The 24,479-nt window shown below is 36.8% G+C and overlaps 2 protein-coding genes across 12 annotated transcripts in view; both read left to right on the top strand.

The window, feature by feature from the left end:
- Positions 1–5,217, top strand: part of si:ch211-122l24.6 — a 54,772-nt gene extending 49,555 nt beyond the window's left edge. Inside the window, exons 8-9 of one of the 2 annotated variants that reach the window (XM_073917668.1) lie at positions 856–976; positions 4,690–5,217. The gene's annotated coding sequence lies outside the window, so the exon portion shown is untranslated. Of the gene's footprint in view, positions 1–855; positions 977–1,191; positions 2,904–4,689 lie in introns of those variants that run through there. The other variant, XM_073917674.1, reaches the window with a different exon arrangement.
- An 865-nt stretch (positions 5,218–6,082) lies between these two features.
- Positions 6,083–24,479, top strand: part of epha4a (eph receptor A4a) — a 68,207-nt gene continuing 49,810 nt past the window's right edge. For all 10 annotated transcript variants that reach the window (XM_005171318.5, XM_005171317.5, XM_005171316.5 and 7 more), the window contains exons 1-3: positions 6,083–6,255; positions 7,334–7,401; positions 9,666–10,329. In XM_005171318.5, the coding sequence (XP_005171375.1) occupies positions 6,156–6,255; positions 7,334–7,401; positions 9,666–10,329 (832 nt within the window). In that variant the 5' untranslated portion in view covers positions 6,083–6,155. The remainder of the gene's footprint in view (positions 6,256–7,333; positions 7,402–9,665; positions 10,330–24,479) is intronic.

Below are 24,479 nucleotides of genomic sequence, written 5' to 3'. Positions count from 1 at the left end.
TTAAGTTAACTTAACAGTTCCAAGTTACAACTGGTTTACTTACATTATTTTTGTAAACTCAACTTGTTGCTTTTAAGGCAATTGGTTTACTTACTTTTAGTAACTAAACACCTTTTACAGAGTAATGGATAAGATAAACATACCTGTTTAAGTTTTGAAGCCAAAACTTGGTATTTTAAGTAATGTCAAGTTATACTAACTTAATATCTTTAGTAATGACAACAGCAGGGTTTACAGTGTAGATGTGATTTGACTTTGGTTTTATTGTATTTGCTAGTTTATTTTATTTTTGTTTGTTTTTGTTTTATTTATCTATTAAATTTAACTTATTATTTTTATTAATTTGTCAAATTGTACTGTACATTTATTTTTGCCTTATTCAGATTAATTTATTTTATTTTCTGAAGTTTGTATAAAATGGCTAATTGAGTTTTTATTTAGCTTTTTTACCATTTTTTTAAAAGACGTTTTCATTTTCAGGCCCTCAAAATGTTGTTGTGTAAATGAATGGCCAGCATGCCTTACATGATTTCAGTTTTTTAGTCCAAACTGTGATTGTATAAAATTCAGTCATTTTAATTGTGGTAGAAAGCAGAATGAATAATATTAGATAATATTTCATTGTTAAAATGAGAAAACAATTTACACATTTTGTCAAGACAAAGCTTTCTTTGTAGGTTTTAAAGATGGATGAATTTAGCTCATACGTTTGATTCATTCATTCATTTTCTTTTCGGCTTAGTCCCTTTATTAATATGGGGTCGCCACATGACTCGATACATATTTGACAAAGTTGAAACAACATTTATTTTCCTGCTATGCATTACCTGTTAAATATCTGCTTCTGCTTTCTAGATATCAGTATTGGCCATTGGAAACCCAGATCCCTCAACTGAACCCATGCAGGGAAAATAAGTGGACATGTGGAACCTAATCTTGAAAACAGATTCCAGAGAATACCAATGCCATTTCCTACGTAAGTAACATTTACATAAAAACTGTCCGAACTCCAATCTGAGTGTCTGATACATTGATTGTTAGGTATCTGATGCTGTACTCGTTGGAAAACATCAGGGACTCTCCTCTGCCCATGATTAGGAGCTCTTACGCTATCCATTGATTTCTCCTCTAGATGGGGATGAGTGCTTGAGAACACAGAGCTGGTCTGATAGCTTTGTGTTTGATTTGCAGAGTCTGGAATCCATTCACACACTCGAGGGGGAACGGGACTCTATCTCGAACACACACACAAAAAAAGGTCTTCATGTATAGAGACGGAGAAAGGGAGACCATGAGTCATTCCTCATCTTTATCAGAAGGAGAAAGAGGATTTCATGCAAAAACCTCAGCAAGGTCTTTTTGGATTTGCTGAAAGACAGACGCGTCCTAACAAAGGAACTTCTCTCCTCATTTGGTTCCTTTGAAAGGCTATAGAAACATCTAGTAAGCGTACATCTTTATCTAGGACTGAAAACCAATCAATCTCCTATTTTATTGGATTCGGTCACATCTCAATCGAGCTGAGGGTGAAATAACACAGTCTGTGCTGTGTTTTAAAGAAGAAAAAAACTGAACAGCCAAAAGCTCTCCTTTGTTTCTCTATCACAAACACCCACACGCTTCTTCAGACTGCTGAGCCTGTTCTTTTAATTCGGCCAGCTTGCATTCATCTCCTCTACTACGTTTTAACTAATCCATCACGGGTTCAGTGTTTGTATGTGCACAGGATGTACGCATTAAAGCGGAGTTCCGTTAGAGGTTAATGTACGTTATTTGGAAAGAAAGAAGCCAGAATGTGAGCGTACAGAAAGTAGAAGAGCCTTGTCTTCCTCGAAGTTGGCAATTACAGACTGCACCGTGTCCCTTGGGGGTCCCTGGTGCACTCTGTCTGGAGGCCTCTGTTAGCGTCGCACAATACAGATGTGTGGGCAGATGCCATCTGGGGCTCGGAGAACAAAACCGAGTGTGGGGGCGCCGTTCAGGGAATTCAGTCAGGAGACCTGAGAATCCAGCAAGAGAATGGAAAATGATCTGACGGTAATCAATCAAAAAAAACGGTGACACAAATGACCAAACACAAGGGCCCAGAGCAAAGCCTTGCACAAACACACCCCTGGCTGTGGCGATTCTCCGCCCACCGGGCAAAACGCAATCAATAGGCCTTCGCCTGATATAAGCAGAAGCGATTGGTGGAGAGCACTCAACGTGCACCGCCCCTTCTCCAACTAATTGCGCCTTTATGATTGCGCAGTCTCTCGTGTAGATCGAGAAAATAAAACGCCATTCTTTTGGTCAAGCTGAGTGACAATCGATGTTGGGCGCCCATCTCGAAACGCCAGATGCTCCGCCCGACTTCATTATGTCAGGCGAGATGGTTTCGCCTGAGCAACGGCCTCGGCACAAAGCGCTTCGATCGTGGCCCTAGAGACTAAGTCCCGGACGTCACCTGCTCCTCAGCCTAATGCTATTAAAAAACGAGAGATCCCAGAGAGGCCCCCAAACACGCATATGGAAAAGAACAAAAACGTAGCTCTTACTATACGTAAACAGGAAACTGTTGCTGTGGTCAGACGAATCTTGAATGTTAAAGTTGGAGAAGGCGGTGGAACGGTTTTCAAGACGTCAACTAATCAAAAGAAACCAAAAGACAAACAAACTAAAACTAAAGTCACATATTTTACCCTACACTTGGGTAAATAATAATAAACACATTTTAGAAACTTGAACTTTTCATTAGCATAGTAGAAAATGGATTTTGAAACTAATAAGTTTTGTTTATTGTTTAGCAGATGTTCAGAAAGTCTTCAGAAAATGTGCAAAATCACAAAATATTTAACACAAGCTGTTTTTCCCATTTCTTTTCTGAGTGTAATTATGTAGTAAATAAAATTTGTTTATAAAGCACATTTAACTTTAGTTTGGCACTGACCAAAGTGCTGAACAAAACCATAACACACAATCTAAAACAGTGAAATAACAATGAACGTAATATTAATAATAATAATGATATGACAACAACAATGTACAATAAAGATTACAAGCCAGGAAGGTGATAGAATAAAATGTGTCTTAAGTCTGGGCTTAAAAATAGAGGGAGAAGAAGAACTTGTAATGTCCGGTGGCAGCTGGTTCCACAAACGTGCAGCAGCGACTGCAAAGGCTCTATCTCCTTTAAGGTTATGTCGTGGCATAATTGTAGTGCTTTATTAACCAAAAGTAAAATCTTGAACTGAATTCTAAAATTACAGGAAGCCAATGGAGGGCTGCTAAAACTGGTGAAATATGAGCATGCTTTTTGGTACCTGTTAAAAGTCTCGCTTCCGCATTTTGAACCAACTGCAACGTGCCAATGAAGATTGAGGGAGACCAAAGGAATTACAATAGTCTAGGTGAGATGTAATAAGAGCATCTATGACTTTTTCCAGATCTTGAGAGGAAAGTATGGAGATGATCCCAAGCTGATAGTTATTATTCTTAACCACTGAGCTAATTTGAATGCAATGAAATGCTCAATTCCAGAACTCAGAGTATGTTTACATAATGATGTGCTAAAAATGTAAAAGATTTAATTTGCATTTTTGAATTGTTACAAGTAAACAAATTTTCAAAAATGAACACTATTCTCATAAAAACTTCAAAAAAAAAAAACAAAAAAAAAAACAGATTAACGAAAAACACTGCCTTACACATGCCAGACCAGTAATTGGTAACATCAATGTACAGAAAAAACTGTCTCATAAAGGTTGCCAAGTACTTACACCTTGCACAAGATTTTTGACTAAGCATAAAATATGAACTTTTGGTGATATGCACTTATGCACAATTTTCACAAAATCATGTCGTTGCATTCCAAAGACACACTATGCACTTATGCACTATAGCACCTACACATCATCCATATTTAGTGCACTTGTTTCTTTTAGAGTTTTCAGTATGAACGCACTACCTAGTTATATTACAAAATGGCATAGAGCAGTGCATTACAATGAGATTCAGGACACACTTCATGTTTTGTACTGCACATAGAGACTATAATTGTTTTCAAATTTAGCATTGTAAAACCTTAAAACCAAAATATTCTGCAAGTAGTTTGGCCGAAACTAATAAAACTTTTGTTTTTAGTTTAAATTGTTGTCAACTTTTATTTAAAGGTATGTACATAAGAAATGGAAAGATGGTAATTAGTCCACAAATTGTGTTTGAGGCTTTAATGATTAATGATATTTTAATTTATCAAGACTACACAAAGGACAAGCATATGGGATTTTTATATTGGGATTTATTTAAATATTTACTTTCAAAAATGGTCATAATGCCATACATACAGTATTGCATACTGTGGATATAACCAATGAAGCATTTCAAATAAATAAATACTTTGTGCACACATTACATTCTGAATAAAAATATGTGAAGTATAAATGTAATCTCCACTACATTCACCATGTTGTGTTTTTAGTCTGCTTCTTGAATTCAAAAATATGTATGTTGTCATGTATATTGTTTTTGCCTATATAATAGTATGGAACTACACCGTTTCGTTTGCAGCTTATGCTTTACATAATAATTTATGTAAGCAAAAACAGTTCACTTTATTCCAGCATGAACATTTATCTTCTAGTGACACAACAATGAAGTGCTGCCACAACTGTTAATGTTAAAGTATAAACTTTGCCTTGTCTCTTTCAGATCCATCAGCCTCGAGGGCGGATCCCAATAGCTCAAGTCTGTTGCTCTCCCTTGCGACCCATCCATATGCAAACACGCTGTTGTCAAAGTTGTCAGCACACAGTCAACCCGACACCCTTTACAGGATGTGGATTGGCTCGTCAGGTGGGCGCAAGCAAGTACGGTACAAAGCGGGAAGCGAAATCGGCGCATCTGCTGCTATTGATGGAATTCTAGGATGGAAAAGACGCATTTGGTGCGCAACTCTAACTCTGTGGGCGTCATGAAACGCTTGATTGACAGGGGCAGGATGAGGTCGTGGAGTGTAGGCGTCCAGTTGATAAAGGCATAAAGGGTCTCATCCTAACATTTAATAACTTTTAGGCTTTGTAGTAACAGCAGTGCTCGATGCGCGGATGAATCTCTCTTTTGATGCTTTTTAAGAAGTTGACGCAGTTCACAAAACGGGTTTTGAAAAAGTCGTTGAGGGCTCAGTCGGCCTGACTGATGCTTATTCACACAACAAACGTATCAATACAACGTAATCGGAAAAAAAATAAAAAAAAATATGCTACATGATCCATATCAATAAGGTGATAAAATATGCGTCCACGTTAGGTTTTATTGTTGTGCCGCACAGCAATGCTGAATGATATGAAAGTTTTGAATCATTTAGAAATGATCAGATTTGCGATGACGAGTCAGACTTTTGTCTCAAACTGTAGCACAAAAACACTGCAGTATAGGAATAGTCAAATAATTATATCAGAATAAGCAAACAGTCATGCGTTTTCAAATATAATTCCACTCTGTTATGTAAGTGTTTAATTATTCATTAAATGTTTAAATGTGTACAGTTTCCTCCTAATGACCTGCCTATTAGCACTGTGATAAAAGTATTTAAGCACGACCTAGAAAGTTTAGAAACTGATTTTTTTTATTGAGCGCCGTGAATTAGATGGATAAATAGCAAACACTAGACGGCGCACTTGCTCTTCCCGTTATAAAGCTGTTCGACTCAACTTTAATGACTTGCGCGCTTCATACAGTTTTTGCATGACGTGTACCGCTATAATAATTTTGACCATGGTATTACCCATATATTATGAACTATGATCGGCTGGTAAAAGCAGCCCCTTTCTCTTCCTTTATGTATTTTCTGGCGCGTTCTCCTTAACGCGCGCACGCTCTGCATTCTCACACACAGGCGAGCTGAGTTGTTTTATGATTGCGCAATAGATTGAAAGAAGGACTTTTTATTTTTATACAATTCTTTCAATTATCATATACCTGAAAAATGGGCTGGCTATTTACCCGAATGGATGGACTGTTGACTTTTGGTGTCTCGCTGTGACAGGCACGTCAGGCAGTAAAGATCCGCCCCTCGGCGGTGTTCAGCAGCGCTGCGTGCATCACTCTCAAACGCTAATTCCACCGGGACAGACGCAACTTCGGTCCGCGCGCGGAGCGGAGGAGACGCACACGAAATGACACCAATGGCTGCGCTTGTGTTCACAGCGACTTTTGCGCTAATAATCTGGATACCGACTTTCGCATTAACCGCACGGGTCTACCCTCCTAATGAAGGTAAGGATTTACCAAAACCCAAGGAAATTTCAACAAGAGTTATGTTTTGTTGTTGTTTGGTATGCCACTTGGGACCGAGAGTGGCACAGCGCTATGACTGCCATTTGTTTTATTCATTTCGACACTTTATCTCACCAGCGAAAAGGAATTATATAACGTTTTTTTTCTCCGAAAGTCCCTTTGGGTATCTCCAAGTGTCTGCGGTTCCCAAAACCCGCAGATCAAATGGAAAGCTGAGCCGTTTCTTCTTCTTCTTCTACTTCTTCTTCTTCTTCAAAAGAAGTTTAAACTCGGACACTAATTGGGAGTAAACACTGCTTGTGCTTCGACCGATTTCCAATTTTGTTGGAAGTTTCTTTTTATTTATTTATTAATTTATTTTTGTTTCGTGATATATGCAGGGATTACCAGAATTGAAAATAGTCCACAATTCTCCTGTCAATTATTACATTTATTTACATTAAATGCGCGAATCTACAAAAAACGCGGACGGACAAATGATTTCAGCGTTCCAATACAATTTGTAAAAACCTAAAGTCTCAGTTGAACTCGCATGCTTTAAATACTTCAATCGTAAGGCTTTGTTTTGGAATTTGCTATATATATATATATATATATATATATATATATATATATATATATATATATATATATATATATATATATATATATATATATATATATCACTAATTTAAAAGCTCAAATGAACAGTAATTTTAATATAATCTTTACATTCATCACACTTATTATTTTACTGTCTCAAAAGACCTAATTTAGCTTGGACAATAGCCAACTTAGGATGCTGATTTAAACAATACACAATCATGCCATAATCAGAATCTTTAAAATGCATACTTAAGCCAAATGTTCTGTATTATTTAACCATAACCAATAGATAGATTCTTTGTGACCCTTAATCAGTGTGCTTTGAGAAAATGGAGAGTTTAATAACTGTGCAGTTAGGAACAAAAGCGTAGCGGCAGAAACAAGTTTTGATGACTTACAAGGTAGTTTGATCTAGTCATAAAGAGGTTGATGATCCATTTTCAGTGACTCATAGCATTTTGTCTTTCCACAGTGACACTGCTGGACTCGAGAACTGTGCAAGGAGAATTGAAATGGGTTGCAAGCCCGACGGAAGGAGGGGTGAGTCTACAGAGGACAAACAATGTTGCTTTTTCTTCAGTTTTTGTGTGGAAAAATTCCTCTTAACAACTCTTGAAGGTGTTGATTGTTTTTGAGAGCTATTTTTATACATTTGAAATTACAGGAATTAGAATAACCCATTTTGCACAGTAGAATTGCTGTTCTAATAAAACTAACAGGTACAAGGTCTAACCAAGGCCTGGTGTTGTGCCAAAAGCATACCAAAAAAGTGATGGAAATTGATTTAACAGGCATCACACTGTATTAAATCAGTATTTTCTGCATTAGTGCATAGATGAGCGCAGACAGTTAATGAAATCTGCACACACATCCATAATTATAAAATCTGAGAGATGAAATGGCTTTGTTCTTATAATTTGATGTTTCATACAGACTGAGAAACGGCTTAAGTTTAAGTGCTTGCGCTCATGATAATTCATTTAGAGATGCTGTGCTTTGTAATTATAATGTTAATGTTTTTTTTTTTACCTTATCTGTAGGTTAGCGTCTTATATTTAGTAACTTTCTGGTACTTGGTGCAGTGTACTAAGCATATATGACAAAGAAATTATGTTTTGACTAAAATGGGTATGATTAGGGCTTACACAAATACAGTACAGTATGAATGTGCTGATGTTTAAACATTATGAGATTTTATTGCTATTTGTTTCCTTTAAAAATCATTGCTGTTTACCTAAAATTAAACACGTTCTGTAATTATATAGAATGTTTACCTGTTTGGTCAGTTTACTTCATGATATTCATACTTGATTTCACTTATTATGCTGTAAAAAAATACAAATATAGCAATTTTAAAGGATTCTTTTATATGTAAATGATTATTGTTAGTGTGTTTTTATGTATTAGTGTAAAATGGGCATTGTAATCAGCATTTTATATATATATATATATATATATATATATATATATATATATATATATATATATATATAATTATTACAATGCCATTTTACACTTATACATAAAAACACACTAACAATAATTATTTACATATAAAAGAATCCTTTAAAATTGCTATATTCTTTTATAATATATATTATTTATTTAGTCTAAAATGGCATCAGTACTTTATGCATGCTTTTATGTAATTTAAAAAAAAAATTGTTTCGTTTAAAATATGTAAATCAGTCTTTTCAAAGCTGCGTGTAGTTATTTATCAGCGATTTAATTGAATATGCCACAATTAGGCTTCTTTGTTTTCTCTCTACACACTTTGGTTAGTTTCAGGTCTAATAGTGAACTTGGCATTTGGAGAAATGTGGTCCCCCCCACTCTCTGCTGCTTTATCTCATCAAAACCATTTGATTGACAGGGTCCCGACAGAGCCCCCTCTCGCACGCAAGTGGGCCAAATGTACAGCTTTATCAGTGTGACAGCTGGGATTTCTACACTTACGACTTACAAAGAGTAAAAAGGCGAGAAGAAAAGACACCGTCATAGATCGTGACAGGCCTTTTCAAAACTCTCCTTCATTGCATACATCTCATTTGAAACTCTCACCAGCAGGAAGCGTCAAACTCTAGGCCTCAAAGTATTACAATGGCCTAATATGGGATTAATGGCGACCAGGAAATCAGGGCGTTTTTGTAAAGAATTATGGGCACTGTGTTTGTTTGGTGAATGCGCAAGGGTGTTGGTAATGTTGTATTATTATTGGAACTCTTAAACGTCTATTTTTCCAGTCACTACAACCATACAATTGAACTCTTTTCTCAGTTCTGATGTACAGAAATGGAGCCTAATGAGGTTTTGTTTATTTAAAAGTAGTCTTGGTATAGTGAAAAAAAAAAAAAAACATACTATGACATTTTTCGGTGGTGAAAGAGTTTGTTTGTTCTAACAAATTAGAATATATTAAAATGGGGAAATTTTTAATTCCAAATGAAAATGTACTATTGGGTTTAAGTGCAGTTGTATATAAAAAGCTGCAGCAATAGTCTTTAAATATCTTCTTATTTCACTCAGAGAGAAGAAGAAGTCAAACAGGTTTGGTAAATGATTACAGGATGTTTTGTTATCTCTTTAAGGTTTGGAGCAACACATGCACATAGTAAGTGCATAGAATCTGGCAGATGTATGATTACATTCTCATTATCATATCCCAATCATTGAAATCAATGCATCATTGCAGCTGTTGGTCTGTGGAACATCTCCAGCAATGGGCCTGGAATAGTGTGCACCTGCTGTGAGAACTAGTAGAAGGCATTACAGGCTTACTTACCTTTCTGTCTTTCCTCTCACAGTGGGAAGAGGTGAGCATCATGGATGAGAAGAATACGCCAATCAGGACGTACCAGGTGTGCAACGTAATGGAACCCAGCCAGAACAACTGGCTCCGAACGGACTGGATCCCCCGTGGCGGAGCTCAGCGGGTCTACATCGAGATCAAATTCACCCTGCGTGACTGCAACAGCCTGCCAGGAGTCATGGGAACCTGCAAGGAGACCTTTAATCTTTACTATTATGAGTCCAACAATGACAAAGAGCGATACATCCGAGAAAACCAGTTCACCAAAATCGACACCATTGCGGCTGATGAAAGCTTCACGCAGGTGGACATAGGAGACCGCATCATGAAGCTGAACACGGAGGTGAGGGATGTGGGGATTTTGACAAGGAAGGGCTTCTACCTGGCCTTCCAGGACGTTGGGGCTTGCATTGCCTTGGTATCAGTACGGATCTTCTACAAGAAATGCCCGCTTACTGTACGCAACCTGGCCCAATTTCCAGACACCACCACCGGCGCAGACACCTCATCGCTAGTGGAGGTACGCGGATCCTGTGTGGACAATTCGGAGGAACGTGAGGTCCCTAAAATGTACTGCGGAGCAGATGGAGAATGGCTGGTGCCTATTGGAAACTGTTTGTGTAACCCTGGCTATGAAGAACATGAAGGGACATGTCAAGGTAAGACCTCGGATACCTCCTTTGCTCAAGTTTTTCCTCACCAGGTTCTGTTATGATTTGAGACTTATCCACCTCTCAAACAAAAAGCAAAAAAAAAAGCCCCTATACAGCCCAGCAGCGCTATATTCTAGAATTTAAGATGAGATCATTGTAAGTGAAGCTGACCTGGATGCCCTTTCCCACTTTAGGGATGTGAGAGTTTACTCAGATGTAGACAGCTGGGTACTCGACGGATCACTGTGGATTAAGAGAGTGTTGCTATTCGAGTGGTCTGGTTATGATTATGAATTGCCCTGTTTGATATTAAAACACCTCCCTGCGGGTTTGTGCATGAGAAACGTTGGTGCTAATTATTTTGTTGGAGCAACAGCCGTGTGGTTTATGTGCAGAATCCGCTTAATTAGATCATGGGCGAAGGCCCGCATAGCCTTTTCACTCTCGTTCTTCTTTGCTATCTCTCAGGAGCATGTGCGGTGGTTTTCAGTTCACATTAAAGCCAAAAGATGCGATTGGCAAAACACTGAAAGCGCAGGAGAGATAAAAGAAGAAAAGGAGAGGATCAGATAGATTGCTTCTGTCACCAGAGGGCCCTTTCTCTTTCTCCATTCTGGCTTTGATTCCCAGTGTTCGTAGTCAGGCCATACGGCACTGAAGAAGCTGTGATATACTGTTTGGGGTAATGCTGAGGTCAGCGCAGGCAAAAAGGAAGAGCCAGAGGACATGTAGACAGTTTGAGCACGCCCTTTCTTTCTTTTCTGTCTGGTCCAGAAGAGGGTCATCGCTTGAGCGGGGTGATAAACGGCCGACTGGCCAGTCTAACAGCCTTTATTTATGAGCGCTATCTCAGCGGGCTAATTGCATGACAAATACGGGCTGTAATTTAGGGCTCCTGTGAGCTCAAGGGGGCGGTCAGCATTCACCGCGGACGATCTCTTTTAGTGGATGAGCTTGTGTGGGTGGTTGAAGGGGTACACTGAGAAAGGCCATTCTCAGGATTCTGAAAGTTTTTCTTGGATACTTTTATTAGTAGACCACATTGCTAGTGGCTTGCTTCTTGCTTTCTGTCTTTTTCCCTCTGCTGTTTTTTACCATGTAGAAATATTGAGATGAAGGAAAGAGGTTATAATTTACTAAGAGCAGAACGCCGTTTCCACAAAGACATTTGGTGGAAAGTTTTTACTTAACTTCAGGGCTCACGATGATGATTTCATTATACTGTGTTGTTTGGAAAAGGGCGTTTTTAAAATGTCTGTTGTTTTGCATCAGCAGAAGTTTTCAGATTTAATTTCCCAACTCACACATCAATTAAAATTGAAAAAAAGTTTCTAGTCTAAAAAGCTGGCAATTAAAGGATAATTAGTTTAATTTTTGGGCAGGTTTCTGCACAAGACTGCTGGTTCAGACTTTCAGATCCATGGAATAAACTTATAGTGCTGCAACACCAGTTTTTCATTGAGCTGTATTGCATTCATATAGCTCACAAACCTTTATTGCGCATTTGTATTGCACTTATTTTTTGTTTTGCGAGCAAAATCAAAAGAGTTGTTGGCTAACATATATGAGGTCCAAACCATCGCAGAGAATTGAAATATTTTTTAGCTGTTTTATCATCATTGTCTTCAAAAGTATAATGAGTTTCTCAAGGTGAATTACTGTAGAGCTGTATAATTTCTTGTCTGTTGCATATTTTTTCATATAAAAAGGAAACTATAATAGTAATTTAGTTCCTTTTTTTTTACAAAAATGTTGCATTTGGTAAAAAAAATAAATGTAGGGTACATTAAAATGTAACATTCTTTTGTGGCGGAGCCAGTAAAGCTGTTGGCAGGGAAAGTATGTAAGTTAAAACTACTTCAGGCTGCATATTCTTATGCCATCTTTTTATATCTGCTTTATTTAAGCATGAACCTATCATCAGTGGCTGATTAAGCCATCACATGCTGTCTTCAGCCTGGCAACAGGCAGTTGTTTCCTCATTGAAGCGGGTTCAAAAGGTGGCTTTCTCTCCCAGCATGCAGATGCGAGTCACTGTCTTTTTAATATGTCTGTGCGTGCAGCTCAGGCCAAGGGAGGGATGCAGAGGTTCACCTTCAATGTGAGGGTGTAGGAGAGGGCAAGAACTTTCTCAATGGGGCGTCCCTAGGATCTTGTGAAAAAAGCCTATTGAGGATAAGGTATACAAGCCCCAATACCCCAGAAGGCCTCAATGGAAGCCATTCCCCAATTGTTGGGACGTCGTGATCAGGGATGGGGGCGCGAGTGGTGGAACACTAGACAGGGTCAGGGGTGACCCCTGGCTTTATCCGCATCTCCTCCCCGAGAGACGGGGGTCATGGCCGAGATTGATTAAGACGTCAAAATTTTGACAGCTGCAGCCTAGACGGACAGGTCCAAGAACAGAGGAGCGAGAGAAGGCCACAAAACAGCCGCCGTTTCATTGGTGAATGGAGAGGAGACTTGGCCAGAGGATTTGGTATCTTTTCTTCTTTATAAGAGTTTGTTGTTTTCTCACTGCTCATCTGCTGTGTTGAGTAGGAGGTGAGGACAGAGAGGAAATCTCCGCTTGCTAGTGGGCGTCCAGCGAGCTGGAGACGTGTAAAAGCCCGCTGAGGTGCTAGGCTGCAATGGAGAATGACAGCCCACTTTTAGTGTTTCACTACACTGTAGACGACACATACTTTAGTAAAACTCCAACAAACAAGAGTGAGTTTTCAGCTCTCTTGAATAAAACTGATATCATTGCAGAACTGCAATTTACATTCATTATAGAATCTTGAAAGTACCATCGAGTCATTTCCAAACAAGCAAGGTTACAAACATTTTAGCGATGTACCATGTGGTATTCTTGTAAGTGCCACAATACATTACTTTTTAATCCGTATGATTAATGTATAAAATGACACCATGGTGTTAGCATGGGAAATTACCAAACATAAAGTATAATGATACAAGTATAGGACATTCAGAAAACATGATTATAAAATATTATATAAAATACCATACTACGTTTTGGGACTTTGTCATAAAACTTAGTTTGCACATGTAGTTTTGTTAGGCCATTTAGCATTGCAATCTGATAATTAAAATGTACCATAGTGTCACTATCATAGGCATGGTCCATGAACATAGAACTATCTTAGGGCATTCAACGAAAAGAATATAGCAGAATAAAATATCTTATATATATATATATATATATATATATATATATATATATGGGTCAATGACGTGACGCTCATTTTTTTGTGTCCATGTCTTTTAAATAAATTCAATTAGGTTCCAGTTTCAAAATAAATAAGCAAATTACTTGCATAAATTCTCTATTTTGAGGACCAAGTTTAATTTTTTGGTTTTAATCCATTTTAAGAAAATTTTTAGGGGATTATTGCAAGAATGTCAATGTGGTGTAACCAAAAAAATTGGTACCAAATAGTTTACCTTGTTTAAAAAATGTGAAAGCCTCAATGAAACATTGTATCGGCTAGTCTGGCATAATTTTACATTAGACATATTTAATAGTAAATAAAGGTAAATATAGCACAATTGTTTTAAATATTATAATTCATTTGGGGAATTTTGTCTGTCACCTCAAATTTCTGAAATGTCAAGATGGTGTAACCACCATTTATTGAGCCATTTTGTTTATATTGTGCACAAGAGAGTTAGACAGGAAATTGGATCACAGAGAAGAACTCTTGATAAGACTAATTGCTGCATGCAAAGGTTAGTAACTCTTTTTAAAATATGAGATACTTTGACCTTTTTAAGGTATGGTCAGCTATTCTTAGATATGCATGTCAAATGGTAAGACCCCAGAAATGCACTGATAATTGTTCAATATTATAAAAATAAGTATTATATTTAAAAGTTAAATTTGAAATATTCCCACCAAGCCCATGTGCTTACATAGATGTTATTGATAATGTCTGTCAAATTTCATTTTAAGTTGAAATGTCAAGGGGTGTAACTGGTTACACCATTTGACTCATATAGCAGGAGTCTTTCTGTTGGGGGTCAATTTAGTCAAATATCATCAGTTCATGATGCTGATCAAAAATGCGACATAAATTAGAGTACTATTTGGAACTATTTGTGTTCATAGTGTAGATTATTTATTTATTTTTGTTTGAGAAATAGGTGCTTAATCACCAACCTTACTATTAAAGCTCTGTAAACCTAGGATAAAGTTATTTTACTGCACATCATGAATGTTTTTTTTATGTTAATCCATGTTTATATTCACACAATATAATGTACACACTCTCTAATTCACACACACATTCATACACTACAGTCAATTTAGTTTTTCTAATTCACCTATACTGCAAGTCTTTAGACTGTGGGGGAAACTGGAGCTCCCAGAGGAAACCCATGTCAGCTCCACACAGTAAGCCATCCTGGTCCATTTGGGACTCAAACAAGCAACCTTCTTGCTGTGAGACAACTGTGCTAACCACATTAGCCACTGTATCACCCTCCTTTGACATGTTGTATGTATTTTTTTTTCTTCTTGAGAAAGTGTTATTTCTTTTAGTTTGGATAGAATAAAAGCAGTTTTTAAAATGTTTAAACAGTTTTTAAGGTCAATATTGTTAGCCTTCTTAAATACAGAACAAACTACAGTTACCAATGACTTGACCAATAGATCTTACTTGCCTAATTAACCTAATTACATTTTTAAATGTCACTTAAGGCTGAATACTAATGTCTTACAAATTATCTAGTCAAATATTATGTGCTGTCATCATGGCAAAGACTACGGAAGAAATCAGTTATTAGAATTTAGTCATTTAAACTATTTTGTTTAGAAATGTGTTGACAATAATATTCTCTCTGTTAAAGAGCACTTGGGAATTTCTTTTAAATAAAAGAAAAAATTAACATGGGAAATGAAACCAGGTTGACGAGCCTCTATAGACTGAGTGCACACAGCCTTAAGTTTTGGAGGTTTTCATACTTAATGCGCTCGCTGTTGTACTATTATTATTAACAACTGGAGGTGACTCGGAGGAAAAAGTTGTGAAGAACAAGTCAGAAGTTGCTAAACAAATGAATTTATTTACAGTTGAAATCAGTTTTGTTTTGTTTTTTTTACAGCATGTCTGATAATATTTTTTTCTTCTGGAGAAAGTCTTATTTGTTTTATTTCAGCTAGAATAAAAGCAATTTTTAAAAGCCATTTTAAGGTAAAAATTATTAGCCCTTTTAAGCTTTTTCCCCCCGATAGTCTACAGAACAAACCATGGATATACAATAACTTATCTAATTACTCTAACCTGCCTAGTTAACCTAATTAAGCCTTTAAATGTTACTTTAAGCTGTATAGAAGTGTCTTGAAGAATATCTAGTCTAATATTATGTGCTGTCATCATGGCAAAGAGAAAATAAATCAGTTATTAGAAATGAGTTAATAAAACTATTATGTGTTGAAATAATGTGTTGAAAATGTGTTGAAAAAAATCTTCTCTCTTAAACCGAAATTGGGGAAAAAAATAACAGGGGAGCTAATAGCTCAGGGCGACTAATAATAATTCTGCATAATTCTGACGTTAACTGTATAAAATAAATAGTTTGTGGATAAGTTGTGGATACACTCATGAAATGATTTGTTGTCAGTCAGTCGTGTATGCTTGCAAAAATTGGCCTTTAAGCCCAGCACCAAGGCAACAACAAGTAAGCAACAGTTCTTGCGTACTAGTGTTTTACGTACAGTGTTTGGCAAATTGTTTCTAAATAGCTTAGAAGTAAAATAGTGGATTTTTTTCTAATATCATCTACTTATTTTTATTTTACTTAAGCCAACTGAAAAGAAACAGTGATGGAAAAGGTGTTAAATGTTAAATGTGTTTCTTTAGTTTGTTAATATTCTATTGATGAGGGCCACACATTTAATTAAAGGATGTTATTACTTGGTGTATTAAAGTTCAGCAACTTGGTTTCATTGTTCTAAACACATTTGTCAATGACAATCCCACCCCCCTCAGATATTGTTCCTCAACTGTCATTACAATATGAGACATGGATACACCGTTCATGCGCCATGATGATTTCTTGTTGCCAGACATTTTGGTTGACATTTAAAACAAATTAAAATCACTTCAGCTGAAATTGTTGACTATCATTCTCAATTTGAATTAATTTTAATTGTCAATTTCAAAATCTTTGGCTGTAGAAGCAACACTGTCAGGTGGTGTAACTGGTTTTTGTCAATTGGTGTAACCAGTATTTTACATAAAAATATAATTATGTACATGGAAATAATGTGAAATTAAAATTAAAACACCCGGTTTAGTGTAATAAAATAGTTTTTAACATTTTTTACATAATTTGTCAAAGATTATTTAGAAATCAGATGTGTTTTTAGCATGTGTCCAGCCGAATATTGCAAAAACTCATTAAAATGTACATTTATAGATAATGCGAATAAAATAAATGTTATTGTGGTATTTTAAAATGAAGTATTTATTTCAGTGTGTACACTTGCATATCATCTAGGAGAAGTAAATTATTTAATATTTCACAATTTTTGGCAGTTACACCATTTGACATTTTCAGTTGCATTCAGACTTAATGTTTGTAAAAAATGGTGTAAATGTTATTTTTAATTACATAAAATCAACATGAATACAATCTTTACATTTTAAAATATCTGACGGATGCTTTTAAATCAACTTTGTAAAAGATTTTTAAATTTCCCATCTTGCCAAACCTGTTTTGTCACTGACCCATATATATATATATATTTACTTTTTTTTTCTTTTTTTTTTGTTAGTGATGCTGTGGTATTTTTGGATGTACCTTGTAATACAAGAACCATAGGCTAATCAAAGCACCATCTGATGCATCACTCAGCCGTGGTGCCGCCACATTATTTTTGTAATGGGCGCTAATGTAAAACAGCTCATGCATATTTAAGTAATTAGAACGGATAAAGGGTTTGAAAAACTAGAGCATGATGGGAAGGTGTGATAATATGAAACACTGCTCTTTGAATCAGAACAGACAGCGGCTTGTGTAACTGGAAGGAAAAACGTTGCTTGACAAGGCATTATTTATGTATGTAAGCTGAGATAGACTCTCAGGAGAACAGCGTTTGTATTGACTTCGCTGTGCAAAAGTACATTTTAGCTTTAATCACACATTAAGCAAATTGGTGTACTTGAGGATAGGTATTGATCCAGTGTTATTGTTGAGGTACAGCTTCTTTTTTTTCCTTGTGTAAACTTTGCACCTGTGTACTGCTGTGTGTGTGTGTGTGTGCTTGCCTAATTAGGAAAAGCTTGCTCGTGTATCTCATTGCTGTCATAATTATGAGCAGGTGTATGAGACTCATCATCCTCAGCTGTGAGTCGTTTTTGCTCTTTTCTTTGTTAGACAATAGTCGGCGTCTGCCAAAATGCTCCCACCTATGAATATTCAACACTTCCTTTTTGCTTTTGATGGCAAGCACATATGTTGATTCCTGTCACGATCCTCCTCAGTTCTCTACTCTGAGCCCCTCCATCGGCCCCTGAATGGACTGTCAGCTGTCCCGGGGAAGAGAGATAGAGAGAGAGATGGAGAGAGGTGCCCTTTGATATCAAACAAATACGTCATTTGCATATTTTGTCCGTGAAATGCAAAGCCAGCAAACTTGTCTCTCAAAGACAATGGGCGGCTCGTCCTTTCAGCGGGAGCGGGCGAAGGTTGGGTCCATCCTCTTCGCTCTGTGATCATGGCGATGTGCTGTATATGTTTGAAATCATTTGGATAATACGATTCGCATGATTAAACCCACATCTTTTGAATTGGCCGAGTCTGACGTTTGCACTTCGTATGCAGAGTTCAGACGCTCTGGTCTGTCTGCATCTCTCTCTCTCTCTCTGTCTGTATGTGTGCAATTGCTTGCTCATGTGTGTGTTGTTCTCCTTGACCTCTTCCTGTCTATCATCATCCGGTGCTTCCATACGGAAGCTCCCCTGACAGCTCACAGCTCTTCGGTTGTCATGTTGTGATGGATGCACCGGGGGCGGAAAACGGCCTGAAGGACAGAACTGGTGGGAAGGCTGCAGGATTGAGGGGACTGTCCCTCTCTGACCGAATTGTTAGCATCCATGCTAATGAGAGTTTCAGACATTAGTGAAGTGATAGAATTCAGTTTTAGCAACTTTGTTTGATACCCCCGCTTTCAAAGAAACTAACCCCCAGTGCAATCTCTGCACCTTTCTACCTTCACAGTCATTTGTGTAACAGGATACTTTGTGCTTGTGAACTGTTGCACATATCCTAATGCTAGCTTAGGAGTGAGAATACAAATGGGGTGAGGTGACAAATATACAGAAAGTGAAGGAATACTGAGTTATATGAAAGTGCAGCGTGATACTCCTTTGGTTACAACTTATGGAGGCCAGATTCCCTTGTTTTGTAGGTACTTATAAATTACAGTAGTATTATGTTTAGTCATGTACAGTGGTGATACCATGATGTTCTTTACCTTGTAAATTAAAGGGACCAGATGTACATTGCTTACCAAAATCCAAAGCGTTCACTTTGTATTCAAAAGATGCACTGAAGTATGCTTTACTATACTGTAGGTTTTTTTCACATGGCGTCATTGATGACATGCGAAATTCAGATCGAGGGCAGAAAGTGATACTTCTACATAGGAATCGCTATCAGAACATCAAAATGTTTCTGTTTTATGTTGTTTATAATTGTTTAAATTGGCCAAAATAAGAAATGTTGAACAGCTTTTATGGACTTCCAAAAGTTTTTGCTCATAAAAGGGGGAAAGTTCAAGAAACATGACATGTAATATTTATTTAATACATCCATGTGTACAAACTTTTTTGAATGTGATAATTAGCTTGACAGCACCAATAAAGATTATATACAGGCCTAACTATGTGTATAAACATGTTAATGTGTTAAATAAAATTCAGATACAAACACCACCACAAAATTCAGGAGAATATAAATAATGAACCAACGTTGTAACTGCTGTAATAAATTATCCGTCTTGTCTTCCGATAGTCCAAGTCTTCACAGGCATTTTGGTGGAATGAACAATCGTAACGTGAACATCAAGATGCACAGCAGCAGAGAATGTTTGTTGAATGTAAGTTTATTGACTGAACAAAAAGAAATGCAACCCTTGCGACAAAACTAGACGGTTAATATTGTGAAACACTTTTTTTGCCCTTACAAAAATTGACAAATAATAATGTAGACTATGCGTTCATGCTTTTGCATGCTTTCATCTGTTATTTTGTGATGTCTGCAAGATATTCACATGTGGAAAACAGTAATTTATAAAAAAAAATATATGTTTTTGAACCACATAGTAGTGTATAATGTGTACAACTCTTTGTTAATGAATACTGAAGCATTGTATACTGATACTGTAATAAATACTTTAACTTTAGTGTAAACCGTGGTGCATTGTGATGAAGTACTTTATAATTATAGCATAGAAAACTGAAGCCTATTGAATATTTTTTTATTTCTACAGTTGTGTTGTACCACAGCAATAATATAATTACTACCACAGTTTAATTCAATTATCTATAGTGTGCTATAATATTTACTATACTATTTTTTTTTTCATGTAACGTAATAGCTTATACAGTATCTACTGCCTTAATAACAGGCAAATATTTTTAGCTCAGTAAAAAACTCGGCCCTCTTAATGATATAAGGATCATACCCAACATATGTGGTTATTTTCTGTTTATATCTTTTAAAATATGGTATAAATCGCAAAAATAAAGATTTTCCTCTATATCTCTAATTTAGTTTTTTTTTTCCTGCCCTCCATCTGTATTTCGCATGTCACCAGAAACACGTGATTGAAAACAATCTATATGTTCAAATGAAGATTTTAAATAGGTTTTACTGTGTTCAAAAGGTTTACCACTATCGCAGTAAGGCAAAATGCCTCAAATACCCATATTAAGTAGAAACCATCTAATATCCTTGATGAATTTCCCAAGAAAGTCTGTCGAAATTACACGCTAAGCAATTTTTTACTAATGCGAACTAGTCTGCGTTCCCTTTTGAGAAATTCCGATAGAGCTAGTCTCATCTCTCTGGTGTTTAATTATATTTTAATTACGCCGTCTGGCACACATTCATTACCGAAAGTCTGGATGCGTTAGATCAGAAGAGCTGAGTTGAGCACAGATCTCCTTTAGCATCACCGGTACAGTGGTGTGGACAGCGCTGTCTCAGCATCCACATGCCAGGGTAAATATCTATTGGTGTAGTTGAGCCTTATTGACTCACTGCTCGAGGGTCTGTCCTCCCATTCTCGCTGATTAACCCAGCATCCATTTAGTCGCTGCTCTCCACACATGCTTCATGCCAAAGGGTTCGTGTTCATTTGACAAGATGTCCATCAACGGTGGACGTATGCGCCCAACCCAGCTACTTTATGCGATCCTCCCTGTCAGTTCCTTTGGTTCCTTTCTTTTCCCACTCCATAGATGGAACCCTTAAGTTGGCTTCCCTCCAGAGGAGGTCATAGGTCGACGTGGGCCTGTGTTGAAGGAAGGAAGGCCCGAGCCATCATCTTCTATACTGAATGAGTCGCTGAAGCTGCTGACCTGTTTTATGTGAGTGGGGCATGGTTAACTTTACAGTCAGCATGGCTGCTGCGCTGCTTTGTCCTCGGGTTTGATTAGGACGCTGCCAAAATTTTCTCAGTACAAACGCACCAGATGGAGCTCATGAATGCAGTTGTTCCTTTTTACTAATGAAGTGTTTATGAAGGCCTAATATGAATGCTTCGATTCATGATGATTGATGTCACGAATTAATCTTAGTGCCAGCAATTTGATCTAAATGACAAACCTTTTCTCTGCTGTATGAATGACAGGAACTAAAGTGACTCTGTTATTTCACGTAGGTAAATATGGGAATGGGAATGAAAGAAATGTTATTCATAGAAGTGCACAAAAGCACTTTTTGAACTCGGCGTTGCGCAAACATGCATACCCTGCAACATACTCAGGGATTCCTGACTGAAGTGCTCTTCACAGAACTCTCTCGCGGCATTTCTAGATAGGACGTCAGTTAGCAGATGTCAATTAGCTGAGTGTGTCTACAAGAACAGAAGCTGGAATAAGGACAGACTTAGTAATGGGATTATTTCGGGGGTCGGCAGACCTGTTTCCACAATGCAAGGCAACACTAGTGATTAGCCCGGAGGGGTCACAGCGGCGACTTCACAATGCGCATTAATACTGGTAATTATTTGGAGGGGTTGAAGCATGGCTGGATCTAATGCTCGCTATTAGACTTGAGGGTTTATTTCATTCCTGGGGTTTTCGTTAGAGTGGATCGGTCTCTCTCAGACCAGCTGCTGTGGAAAAAGCCAATCGGTTTGTCACTGAACGCAATTAGTTTTGACTTTATGTCTTTGTTAGCGCTGAGAGAAAGACATGGAAAGGTGGGAGGGGAAGATGAAGAACCTTTGCCGGAGCACTTCTGTCGATGTAAATCTCACAAAGGAATTTCGAATGGGTGCCTTATATAGAAGCACTGAAATGTTGCTATATGTTGTTGCTTGGCAGTTTTTGTCACTCAAAAATAGCTGAGAAATCACAGAATAAATCAGTGTCCTTAATGCTGAGGAGTAAAAGGTAGCAAATGTTGCTAAGCTACTACTGTTGCCTAGCCATATTTTATCTTAGGTTGCTATAAAGTTACAGTTTAGTCTGACAAAAAGTCTTATCTTTACTGACCACATCTAAAGCAATTGTCAAACCTATAAAAAATCTAAATAAAAAAAGATAAATGTCATTTACATAATTTTACATACAGTTGAAGTCAGAATTGACAGTAAATAATATTCTAATCGATATTTTTCAAGACACTTCTATTCAGCTTAAAGTGACATTTAAAGGCTTATAGCTTAGGGGCTAATAATTTTGACATAAAATGTTTTTTTTATTATTTAAAACTGCTTTTATTCTAGCCGAAATAAAAGAAAAAAGACTTTCTCCAGAAAAAAATCATTAGAAAAAATTATCATATCTATTGTAAAACGTTTCCTTGCTCTGTTAAACATAATTTGGGTAATATGTAAAAAAATAATAATAATCAAAGGGGGCTAATAGTTCTGACTTCAACTGTAAATCATTAGAGATGCAATGATATGGATTTTTGGACGATATCAATTATCAATAACTCTTGAGATTGGGAGGCTGATAATCAATATATTCTGATAAATATCAATATTTTAATTTGTTATATTTTTATACAGTAAAAATGTATTTTATTTTAAAAACTTAAAAGATCTTATGAACTGAATAGCCTACGATTTCACATAAATCAGCAAACCAAAAATAAATGATTTCCTTTTCTTCACATAGCAAGTTAGCATACAACTTGACTGTTACACACAAATAATAGGTTAAATGACAAAATGAGATTTAATTAACAAACAAGTTAAACAAATATATTTTAAGAAAATTAAAAATGAAAGAACTGAGAACTGAAAACAGCTTAAATGTTTTTGAAAAGTAACGTACATATAAACAAATATGTAAAGTCTGAAAAAACCTTTTTAAGAGGGGTTTTGACCCCACCGTACAAGCGAAAAGCTAAATACAGTGTGACATAAATTCCTTCCATTTGGCATAGATTCTTTTAAACACATGCAGTTGTTACTTGTGAATGTTTCTAAGTTCCTTCTTGGTGTCAACTGCAGAAAAAAAATATAGATGAAAGGTTTATGATAAACCGCTATGAGTTATCACATTAGATTACAAACAACCCAACAAGTTGTTTAGCATGTGTGTTTCGCTGCTATTATGTTTACACATGTAATAATTTTCCTGAGGTGATTTAAACCAAAATACTCAATGTCACTCTATCAAACAAATCTGCAATGAGGAGGAAAATGGTTACTTACTGAGTTATCGATGCACAAGCAATACCACACAAAGCAATGACAAACTTTGAAAGAATAAACATTGTTAGGAAAGCTCCGTTATAGAGCACCGAACAGGTCTGAACAAGTTCCCACACACGCGTGAGGCAGGCAGTTCTGTACAATTACATAATCTATCAGCCTAATTTTGATATCGAACTGATAATGATAACATTATAATGATAACAAAAATAGCATTTATCAGCCGATAACGATATGGCCAGCATATATGGTGCATCCCTAAAAATCATATAATAAATACAGGATTTGTTTTTTATAAGACTAGATATTTAAGGATATTTGTATCCGATAGTGTCAATGTTGTTAGCTGCTTTTCGTTAGAAGTGAACTACTTTTTCCTCGTTTTATTGAAGGCTTGACTGTAATTTAACCTTTTGAAAATCATGTGTAACTTGTAACTTGGTAAGATAAAATTTCAAATACCTTCCCTAGCAACACACAGTAAGGATGACTACTGTTTTGGCATGTTCAGAGCAGGTGATATTAGAAAGAAAGCTGTATTTTGCCAAGTGTTCGCTGGGACAAAGACTAAGCGTAAGAAATCCCTTTTTTATGCAGATAAAGGGACTCTTTAGAACAGTCTATAATAACACAACATCCAATGTAGAAGATTTCTTCACAAAGTTTTTTAACCACAATGTTTTAAACAATCAGTGAGTAGGAAACCAAATGCAAGCATATTATAATTAGCGCACACACACACACACACACACACACATTCCTCTTGGCATGTGAACGACCCTTAACAGGATTACACTGTTGTGTGCCCCTCTAACACATGTGGCTTACTTAAATAAGCCAAGTATGTTTCTCTTAACAGACTCCCAGTGCAGTTATGTGCGCTTACATGCATACTTTTACAATCTAACCACACATGCATTTTTTCATTTATATTTGCACTCCTCAACCTTAAAAAAAAAACACACCAAAGCTGACCCAAAGCAAAGCAGTCATTTGAAAAAAAAAAAAAAAAAAAACTGTTGCGAAGTGTTATTCACTTATCGTTGCCTTGGTGTTGACACATTTACCCTTTCATATCCTTTGCTGGACATTAATCTGAGAAGCCAGAAACTCTTTCTGCTCGCTCACCACCTCATCCGCACACACCTCTGCTTTGAGGCACGAGCTTGTGGCTGCAACCCACAACCCATAACCCTTTGCATGTGCATTCAGTATGTCTAAGGAATTCTTGCACTGTGTCCAATTTTGGCTCATT

The sequence above is a fragment of the Danio rerio genome, chromosome 2, assembly GCF_049306965.1.
Source record: "Danio rerio strain Tuebingen ecotype United States chromosome 2, GRCz12tu, whole genome shotgun sequence".
NCBI classification, from domain to species: domain Eukaryota; kingdom Metazoa; phylum Chordata; class Actinopteri; order Cypriniformes; family Danionidae; genus Danio; species Danio rerio.
The sequence above is the reverse complement of the archived record's forward strand: the minus strand, read 5'-3'. Positions and strand labels throughout refer to the sequence as shown.